This window comes from Plasmodium cynomolgi, chromosome 1, assembly GCF_000321355.1.
Source record: "Plasmodium cynomolgi strain B DNA, chromosome 1, whole genome shotgun sequence".
In the NCBI taxonomy this organism is placed as follows: Eukaryota; Apicomplexa; class Aconoidasida; order Haemosporida; family Plasmodiidae; genus Plasmodium; species Plasmodium cynomolgi.
Window position 1 is genome coordinate 266,152 of NC_020396.1, and position 10,837 is coordinate 276,988.

Genomic DNA, 10,837 nt, shown 5'->3' on the forward strand with positions numbered 1-10,837 from the left:
ATATAATGAATAGTATAGCAGAAATTGAAGGACGCCAAAGTGAACATTTTAAGAACAAGTATAACAGCACGAAGAAGAATAAAAAACGAGTTGGTGATTTCCGTAACTTCTCCAATCTCAGGAGGGTTAAAAAAAAAGCTGACAGCAAAAGTGACAGAGGGAACAATCATTGGGATGCAAACGCGGTAAAAAATAGAGCGATTTTTTTACACAAAAAATTTTTAAAATCTTTAAAACAAATGGAGACAAATAAAGGGGAAGAAAAAAAAACTTTTTTGAAAAATTGGAACATGAATTATTTATCCAACAATTTGAGCGCGTTTATGAAGAGTGCGGAGAGCGTCGCCGGGGACAGGGGCCACAGTGTTAAAAGCGGGAACAGCGGTAAAGGCGGACAGAGTGGTAAAAGCGGGAACAGTGGGCGCAGCGCGCACAGCGGCAACCGCTGCTTTCTGAGTAGGAATGTCGACCCGGAAAGGGGGGGCGATGGTCATAATGAGGGCGTCGGCCACAATCAGGGTAGTGGCCACAATCAGGGCAGTGGCCACAATCAGGGCGGAGGCCACAATCAGGGAGGAGGCCACGGAGAAGGATCTAGCGAAGTGTACAGTCAAGGAAATCGCCGCAACGTCTACGCTCCCGAGCAGAATAGCCCGAACTTCTCACATACAGCGTACCAACAGATACAGGGAAACACCCCCAATGTAAATAACTTTCATCCGTATGAACATGTCCAATCATCACCAAAGGAACATAACCACTATGCTGACATCCGAGGGGTATGGGAGAAAATAAAGAGCAGGAGTGGTCTATCCAATTTTGTAGAAAGCGTAATTCAGGACGGCGTCAACGTTGTTAGCGAGAAAATTGGTTCTTTCAGCGATGGCGGCTACGCGAAGGACCCGAACAGAAACGACGACTGGGGTAGCCACGTACGAAGCGCACATTATAGCAGGGTCAAGTACAACCATCCCTACGGAGATCAAATCGGAGAAAACGAAACGTACCATATAGCATCAAGCAACAACAGAACCACTGGTAATAGTAGTAGCCAAAATAACGGTAATGGGAATAGCCAACAAAGCGGAAAGGGTGGAAGTAACACACAAAATAGCTACAATAATAAGGACACGGGGGGGGGCACCAACAGCAATAACTACAACCATAGTGGTAGCAGCGGATATAATAACAGTGCGAGTGGGTATGCAAATGGCAGAACCCCTAATGGAGGAGGGGGAAACGACAACAATGATAATGGAGACGGAGATGACGATGGTAATAATGGGCACTACGGCCGAAATGGCAGGTGCGATAATAACGGAGAGAGTAACGATGAGGATGATGATGATAACGAGGACGACAATGGGGATGGAGACAGCGATCGACATGGGGAGCAAAGCAACGACCCGAGTGGACACCAAAACGATCGAATCGACGACCCAGGTGATCGAAATGGGAAAATGTACTCTAGAAATAACGGCTCCTCCTCATCAGTAACGTCGTCATATATTAACGCAGATGCCCATGCATCGAATAGCGGTGCGATGAAACATCAGTACCAAAAGAAACGCAAGAGTGGACGAACCAGCTGCCCAGCTGCAAACGACAACAGCAATAGACGAAGCAGTAACAGTGTCAGCAGCGTCAACTTCATAGGGGGAGGAAGCAGCAGCAATGGGTATGGAGACCATAATAACAGCGGTGTAGAGTATGCCAATGCAGAGAGGAGGAATAGCCTTAATTTAAGGAGAGGAATGAACGATGGTAGTAATGAATATTTTAATCCGTACCCTATGGGAGGTAGTTACAACAGATCCGCCACAGAAGCACCTAGTCGTAATCGTGGAAGTTACGACTGCAGTGGTGGTCATTATGGAGATAATTATGGAGGAAGCGGCGCGGGGGGTAACTACGCCAGCAGCCATGGGGGCAACACACTCGGAAGGAACAGCGGAAGCAGTGGGAACAGCGCTAGCTACGGGAATAGTGGAAGTACCAATAATCATGAGACCGATTTAGGCCCCACCAATAACTCCATGATGAATAAAAATATTGGGAATAAAAGAAACTACGCAGCCAATGTGGATTATAAGGACATGGGATCGAACCCTGGTTACTGCAGACAGGGAGACAGCAACAGCCACGTGAGCAGCCACAGGAACAGCTTCAGCAGCGGCGGGAACCACAGCAAGCAAATAAAGAAGGGCCGAGACTGCGGAGATAGCGGCGACGGTGGCGATAGCGATCATAGCGGCGGTTGCGGTGGTTGCGGTGGTTGCGGTGGCTGCGGTAACTGCGGCGATTGCGGCAATAATGGCGACCGTGGTGGTGCCAATGACCGTGGTGACCGCGATGACCCCGATGACCGTGTCGACCGCGATGACCCCGATGACCGTGTCGACCGCGATGACCGCGACGACGCGGAGGATCATGTGCAGAAGCGACACGTGCACGCCACCAACTCGGATATGCTGAACCCTGAGGAAAGGAAGAGAGAAGCGGAAAAGTACAAAGTGTTGGGGAACCAAAGCTACAAACTGGGATATTTTGAATCTGCCATCGACTACTACACGAAGGCTATTTCATACGACAACACGAATCATGTGTATTACACGAATAGGGCCCTGTGTTATAAGAAGCAGAAACTGTGGAAATTAGCGAACAGTGACGCAAGGCAGGCCCTAAATTTGGAGGAAGAATCCGTAAAGGCACACTTCATTCTGGGATTGACCCTTCTACATCTGAACAGCTTAGAAGAAGGATTAAAAAAGCTAACGAAAGCGAAGACCCTCTCTAGCTACTTAAAGGACTCTAACGAATGCGAAATCAACAGATATATATTGCAAGCGAAAAAATTAATATACCTTCGAGACGAACAGAACAAGCAGCTAACCTACACCGAGCTACAGTCGTTCCTAATTGATAAAATAAATTTACTGAATCAAATTGGCTACATATCAAATGAGGAGAAATTTTTACGAATCCAACAGACAGAGAATCTGTTCAAAGAAATATTGAACTCATTCCAAAGGAAACAGATACCGGATTATTTGTGTTGCAAAATTTCTATGTGCTTAATGAATGAACCGGTGATTACTCCTAGTGGTATGACTTACGATAAGATATTTTTGTATGAACACGTTAAGCATAATGGGTCGTTTGATCCGGTTAGTCGAGAGCAGTTCTCCATGCGAGAGGTTATTCCCAATTATGCCATAAAAGAGGCTACGGACAATTTTTTGAAGTCCAACCCGTGGGCCTTCGAGGAGTAAAATAAAGTTGCAGGCGGGGGGGGGGGGGACGCTTGTATGATAATGGGAGCTAGTTTATCCGGTGTGACTGCGAGGCGGGAGAGCTACAGGGAAAGAAGCACGTCTATTTTTTTTCTTTTACGATTTGCACATTCCGAACGTCATGTCGTTTTAAAGGGAACTAAACGTAACGTGACGTGGAACCCATTTTTAAGCCCCCTCCCCTAATGCCATCGTTTGTGCATGACGAAGCGGTTGTGTGGAGCGCGTCATGTGGAGCACGTCATGTGGAGACGTCGTGCGGAGATGTCGTGCGGAGGCGTCATGTGGAGATGTCGTGCGGAGGCGTCATGTGGAGATGTCGTGCGGAGACTTCATATGGAGTACATCATGTGCAGTGCGCGGTGTGTGTGATTTTTTTTTTTTTTTTCCCATTTTGAAGAGGAAAAGGAAGCATGACGAGAGAGGAGCGAACGGGGCGCGCTACCCTGGCGTGTGTGTGTACCTATTTGTTGGCACACGACTGGGCATTTCCTCCCCCCCCAGCGCATCCTCGCCCCGCATGTGTGTGAGTTCTTCCCCCCAAAGCATTTTTTTTTTTTTTTTATCCACCCCGGTTATTGCTCCCATTGTTGTTATTATTACTTCCATTTTTTTAATTTTTTTTTTAATTACAAACCTTTTTTTGAAGTTCCATTTGGAAGCGACAACACCACCTATGTGGTTAATTGATGAGCCGGATTGCACGCTGCAGTCTCTCCAGGGTGTGGGGGGGAATAGGCAAGCCGTTCGTCACCTTAGCACCTGGGTTCGGAGAATACTCCCCATTTTGGCTTCACCCACTGACTATGACCAATCGGTAGCATTTTATATGGTTCATGCGCTAAGCACATCACTTTGGCTTCGTTCAGTTTAACCTTCTTCCCATCGCAGCATTTGGGATGCGCTTCGCATACGGCATGCAAGGTGGCTATTTTTCTTCTATGCAGAGCTGCGCCGTTTGGGACATCCCATTTTTGATTTGCGCTTCGCGTCGATGCTGCGAAAGTGGCGAGCGAATTGGCCAAAAAGGTGCACCCCGAACCAATTGCGCCCCACAGATGATGTAACGGGTCCAATTAAAAAGCAAAAAAAAAAAAATAATAATGGCGCGTGGAGCGTCTCTTCCAAAGCCAAGCCAAGCCAAGCCAAGCCTAGCAGCAAAAGGCGAACTGTGCAAAGGGACGCAACGACGATGGTCGCAGTTTCTTTTTATCTTTTGCCCAAGTGGTAACTACGCAGCATTGTGTAGCATCCCCTAGGAGCGCAGCGCGTGCCACTTTTTTTTTTTTTACCATCGTGGAAGTTAATCGATTTGTTTGGTTCCCCGCGGCGCATATTTTTTACACGGTGGGGGAGTTGCCTCTCCACATCCCCACCCTGAACGATGAGCGGCTATAATGATCGTTTTTACTTACTTGCTTTGGCTGTTAGCTTACTCGATAGTCCTCCTGAGCGTCTCCCTCGCATTCATTCGAGAGACCCATTCGGTTGTAGCAAAATCGAGTTGGTTAAAGAGGGCACAGGGTGGGAACTGCTATCTGTTAAGTAGTCATGTTAAGAGAAGGAAGTCGCTTCAGCTGCTCCCCCCAAATGGTGATAAGGACAGATGTATGAGAAGGTATCATATCTTTTATTACCCTGATCAGCGAGGGGGGGGTCATCACCATGAGAGGAACTCTGAATTTGTTAGAAGGTTTAACAAAAGGAACTGTTTTTTAAAGTCACCCATTTTTGCAAAAAGTGAGCAACATAAACTATGGGCAAATGTAGGGAGTTCTTTTGATCAGGGAGTGGACCATACGATGAAGGAGCAAGTAAATGGAGTAGCCACAGATAGAGACAAGCACCGTCTTGAAGTAGGACCTACTGATGAGGACAACGAATTCGATCTTATTAGCGATCATATATTAGTTAGAAAAAATAGGAAATCTATAAAAGAACTTATGGAAGCAGGAATTTGGGGAGCTCCAAAAGAGAACCTCAAAATGATAAGAGAAAGGACAAACAAAAAAATTAATTGGAATTATATTCTAAAAAAAAACAATAAATTGCTAAGTGATAATGTTGACCATATATATAACGAAATTTACAGAAAAGAAAATGTGGATGATATTTTTTTTGTGTTCGATACGAATCCGTATAGCTACTTAAATATCACTATGAGCGTTTTTTCGCTGTACAAAATTGCTACGAGCTACTTGAATGAGAGGAGACAGAGAGTGGATTCTTCTCTTAAAGGAAAGAAGGTCGGTGTGCTGTCGTCAAATGGGACAAGTAAGGATCCACTGGGGGGAGACCATCCGAATGATAATTTCCTCACCATGGACGGAAGTGGGGAAGACAACTACGGAGAGGTAGACGATAGCAATATCCTTAAGCTGAAGGATGAAAGGAGGAGACTAAATCACATCACGCGAAACAGGAACTTTATGAGAATAGTAGGCAGCATAAATAAGCATCTTAAAATTATATATAAAATATTTTCCACAAATGAGAAGCTAACGAAGTATGAAAAAAACAGAGATATGTATAAATTCATTCCTTACATAAACATCAAGGATATTATTACCATTTTGAGATGCTTCTCCATTTTGAAATTCGATCACACGAATATTTTTAAGTACATATATTTTTTCCTCGTTTTTTTTATGGACCAATTCGATATGTTCCTGCTGTGTGAGGCTGTGTACCTTTGCTTGGTGAAGAAGATTTACGTCCGCCCGCTATTCCTCAATTTTTCGAAGCGTCTTTTGGGGTACCTGCAGAGGGGCGGCGAGGGGAGCGATAAGGGGGGCAATACAGGAAGTGATAAGGGGAGCAGTACGGGAAGTGATAAGGGAAGCAATACGGGAAGTGATAAGGAAAGCAATACTGGAAGTGATAAGGAAAGCAGTGCGGAAAGCGTTGGCGCTGCCACGGAGGATGCCACGGAGGATGCCTCGAACGATGGCGCTATCGCGGCCGCCGGTGCCCGGGCCGCACCGTACGACGAAGCAAACTTGGAGGCCTTCTGTCGCAACATGGAGCAGGCGCTGCAGAGGGACGACCCCGAACCCGACCACTTTGCCTCCTCCCCCTTTCACATGAAGCACTTCAGCTATTCTATCTACCACGATGCGAACTACTCCTCCCTAAACAGCTCACAAGATGAGCTAGCGAAGGAAAAGGAGCGAAAAAATGATGATGTGAACAGATTTGCTGCCCAAGATTTGAGACACGCAAAAAGGGAGTTCATCGATTCGAGCCAAATACAAAGAAAGTCGAACGACCCCCCCGAAGTGACGTCCCCTCAGGTGGATAGTCAATCCATCTGCTTCCCTGTATACTGTCTCTACACCCTGTGCAAGTTCCCCTACACGAATGTACAAATATTAAATATGATCATGTCTCAAATTATGGAAAAAGCATCAGAGCTAAGCATAGAAGAGCTCATTCTGTCCTTTTACAGTCTTGCTGAATTGGAGGTCAACTCTCCTAAGCTGTTGAATTCCCTATTTTTGCTAATTTTTAATTCTCTACATTTTTTAGACTACAGAAATAATGGCCTGGTTACGAAGCTGATAAGAGCCTTGTACTTAGTTGAAGGAGAAATTTTTGGTTCCCTCGGGGAGGAGAACCGTTGTGAAGAGATGAAAACGCTTATGGTGCACTACCTAGCCAAAATGGTTTTTCATAATCGAAACAACTACACGCCGATCGAACTGGTTGATATCATTCGGTATATGTCAGCCTTCTCACACATCGACAAGGAATTATTCAACTTCGTCTATGAGATGCCATTTTTACAAAATTTGAACCAAAACACGTTGGACTATTACAAGAATAATGTCTATTTTAATCAGTCCTATTATGCTTATACGAAAGATAGCAGCGTTAACACTCCCATCGAGATAATGGTGTGCAAGCTGTATCAGTCGTACTTGGCGTACCGCGCGTGGGGGGTGCGGAAGGGCGATGCAGCCATGGGGGCGGGGTCACCACAGATGGGTGATGCGACCATGGGGGCGGGGTCACCACAGACGGGCGATGCGGCCATGGGGGTGGAGTCACCACAGATGGGTGATTTACTGCAGAGGGGTGACATCCCCGCCCTGCACGCCATTCGCGCGCACAACGAAAAGGTGAAGCCATTTCAGTATAAGCCCAAGCTGCTGCAGCTGTTCAGGCAAACCTACACAAACAACATGCGCATATCCTCCTACAGCTCCTCCTCGCTGCACTACGAAATGGCAGATATAATTAAAAAGGATTTAAAGATTCCCTGCCATGTCGAATACGTGACAGACAAGGGGCTGTTTATTGACATTGTGATACTTCGAGAAGACTTGATAAAATTCGATGCGTCTTTTTCTGGTCTTCGTGATATCGCCATAGAGGTGAATGGCCCGTTCCACTACAAGACCAAGTCGTACAGCGGGGGAGTTCCACCCCTCAACACGAAAACGGTCGTCAAGCAGAGGTGAGCGTGCGCGGAGGGGAAGACGGGTCGGCCTCGCCCCTCCCGGTTGACTGTTCCCCAGTTTGGCAATCTTTCATTTATTACTTTATTTTCCCATTTTTTTGGCATTTCCTTTCGCATTACCCTTCGCAGGCTGCTCGAGCACGACAAGTGGCGCGTCATCTCCCTCCCCTTTTGGGAAGTGAAGCCATGGTAAGTTTAGGAGTCCCACTAGGGGAGATGCGGGCACAACAAACCACCTGGGATTTTCACCCCCATTTTGTTCCCATTTTGTTCCCATTTCGTTCCCATTTTGTCCCCATTTTGCCCCATATTTGTCTCATTTCCCCCCCCCAGGTTCAGCAAGAGCAGAAAGGAAAACTACATCTTGCGAGTGCTTCCCGATGAACTGAAGTCCTTTTTCAGTAACAAAGTCGGGGCGCCTTAACGTTACGAAGATGAGCCCTGCCATTGTGGTGAATGTCGTGATATATTCGATATCATCGCGACTTTCCTTCGTAACATTTCATTATTTTTTTTTTTTTGTCAATCGGGTCATGTCGTGGGGTTATTTGCAAAGAGTGCCATTCGGAGGGTGCCATTCGAAGAGTACCATTCGGAGGGTGTTATTCGAAGAGTGCAATCCAAAGCGTGCCACTCAGAGCGTGCCACTCAAAGCGCCTCGCTCGTATGGACACCCCTTCTCTGTGGGATGCGTATTTCTATTTTCCACGTGCCCCCGAATTATCCTCCTCCCATTTTGCTCTTCTTTAATAAACAGAAAAAAAATAAATTAAAACATCCCCTAGGGGTAGTCCCTTGTTTGGAAAAAAAAAAAAAAAAAAGCCCTTCACTTTTGCGTGATTTTTAAGTTTTGCTACATTGGGAAGTAACGTGCATGCATATGTTACATACCATGCATCATATATACTTTAGTGAAAAGGACGAACGGGGACTTCTCTTCCCCGCGCCCCTCTGCTCTGGTGTGCCCCCCTTTTTTTCTGTTAAAAAATCCAAACAAATTCAACTCACCACAGGAGGGGTTGTTTCCTCCTTTCGTATGTCATAGAAGGACAGACACTTGCATTTCTCTCTCGTTTTGTTTGAGTGCACTTTCTCTGGCATGATAATAGTAAATATGAAAAAAAAAAAAAAATAAGCTAATCGGAAGGTGAAGCAAAAAAAAAATACGCCTCGCTGTTGGCTACCCGCTGTGCCCTGCTGAAGCTAACGCGCCGTAGCTGAGCAACACTTCTAAAAAAAAAAAAAAAAAAAAAAAAAAAAAAAAAGTTAAAAGTGAAGTAGCTCCTATATGGTTACTGTATTTGTATAAATATATATGTCACCCTAAGCGCGCTAGCCACTACGTCAAATTTTGCGAAAGAGCAAAAGTGGCAGCAGTGGAGCTATTCAATTCAGCCACGAAGGCATATGCGTGTTATGCCCAAATGGTTAGCAAGAAAAAAAAGGGAAGAGGCGGATAAACGGATGGTTGAAACGAAAGGATTGATTGGTTGATCGATTGGTTTGTTGAACGACTGATTGATCGGTTGACTGATCGACTGATTGATCGGTTGACTGATCGACTGATTGATCGGTTGGCCTTTTCCCCCAGTTTCTTCAGGAAGAGCGAAGAGAACAGGCGAAACGGGAAAGATCAAAGGCCCCCTTTTCTTCTCCCTTGGGTTATTCTCTCGCAAGTGACGGCGAAGAGGGTTCACCCGTTTGGGAATCATCCAGGAGAGGAGGAATCTCTTCACTTTGGCAATCTTGGAGTGATTAGAAAAAGAACCCGGCCCACGAACACGATAAATCCGTCGCCCTTGAGAGGCACCCCAAAGAAAAGCATCTCCTCTCCGTGAACCCTCAATTTACTGAAAAAAAACTGCTCTACCGACCCTCTCTCGTCCCCCCTCACTAGAAGCCATGCCACAGAACGACTACATCGAGCTGCACCGAAAGAGGTATGGCTACCGATTTGACTACTTTGAAAAGTCGAGAAAGAAGGAAGCGCGGAAAGTACATAAGGAAGCACTAAAAGCAAAGAAGCTGAGAGGAATAAAAGCAAAAATTTACAATAAGAAAAAATACACAGAAAAAGTAAACTTAAAAAAAACCATAAAGGCACATGAACCGAAGGATGTAAAAACAAACACAAAAATAAATGATGATAATGGATTGCCATCGTACCTACTTGACAGAACACAAGTCAAAGGAACAAAAGTCTTAACCAACCTACTTAAACAGAAAAGGAAGAGCAAGGCAGGAAAATGGGAATTACCTATCCCTAAAATACAGGCTCTAAACGAGGCTGAAATGTTAAGAGTTGTCAAATCTGGAAAGAGGAGAAGAAAAACGTGGAAAAGACTCATCGATAAAATTTCTTTTGTTGGAAATGACTTTACGAGGAAAAATCCGAAATTTGAAAGATACATTAGACCTAGTAGCTTACGTTTTAAGAAGGCCAATGTCTATCACAGTGAATTAAAGACCACCCTATCTCTTGATATCATTAGTGTGAAGGTCAATCCGCAGTCCAATTTGTATACCAACTTGGGTGTTATTACCAAGGGCACGATAATTGAGGTGAACGTGAGTGAACTAGGACTAGTTACGCAGTCGGGGAAGATCATTTGGGCCAAGTTCGCACAGGTCACCAACAATCCTGAACTGGATGGCTGCATAAATGCGACACTCCTCGTGTAGGAGCCGCCTTGGCCGCTTCGCCAAGCTGCAGTATCGGAAGTAGCTACCCCACGTTGCGTAGAGCTGCGTACAGCTGCGTAGATGTACTTAACTTTGCGCAGCTTTTCCCCCCTGAATATTTGCTTCTCCATTTTTGTAACATTCGCTTGATTTGTCCGGGAGCCACGCGGAAGGGGGCACCCGCGTGGAAGGGAATACCCACACCGAAGGGGATACCCACGCCGAAGGGGACCCCCACGGGGATGAGGACACACACGGAGGGCGCTCCTCCGCAGAGCTGTTTTCCCCTTTTGCACCCCACCCATGCGTGCATATAAAACGTCCCGCATGGCGCAGGGACTTTTCTATTTTGCCTTGCTTCGCATTGCATTACCTTCCCCATTTTTTTTTTTTTTTTTTT

At 45.7% G+C, this 10,837-nt stretch overlaps 3 protein-coding genes across 3 annotated transcripts; all 3 read left to right on the forward strand.

Annotated features, from left to right (window-relative positions):
* Positions 1-290: 290 nt before the first annotated feature.
* Positions 291-3,272, forward strand: PCYB_011470 (erythrocyte membrane protein; the record flags this gene model as incomplete). Its single annotated transcript, XM_004220653.1, has 2 exons — positions 291-704; positions 750-3,272. 2 exons carry the CDS (start codon positions 291-293, stop codon positions 3,270-3,272), a joined length of 2,937 nt encoding a protein of 978 aa, XP_004220701.1.
* A 1,823-nt stretch (positions 3,273-5,095) lies between these two features.
* On the forward strand, positions 5,096-8,179 carry PCYB_011480 (hypothetical protein; the record flags this gene model as incomplete). Its single annotated transcript, XM_004220654.1, has 3 exons — positions 5,096-7,752; positions 7,885-7,944; positions 8,089-8,179. 3 exons carry the CDS (start codon positions 5,096-5,098, stop codon positions 8,177-8,179), a joined length of 2,808 nt encoding a protein of 935 aa, XP_004220702.1.
* A 1,476-nt stretch (positions 8,180-9,655) lies between these two features.
* Positions 9,656-10,435, forward strand: PCYB_011490 (ribosomal protein S8e; the record flags this gene model as incomplete). Its single annotated transcript, XM_004220655.1, has 1 exon — positions 9,656-10,435. A coding segment is annotated over exon 1 (777 nt), but the record flags the coding sequence as incomplete, so codon positions are not given.
* Positions 10,436-10,837: the final 402 nt, after the last annotated feature.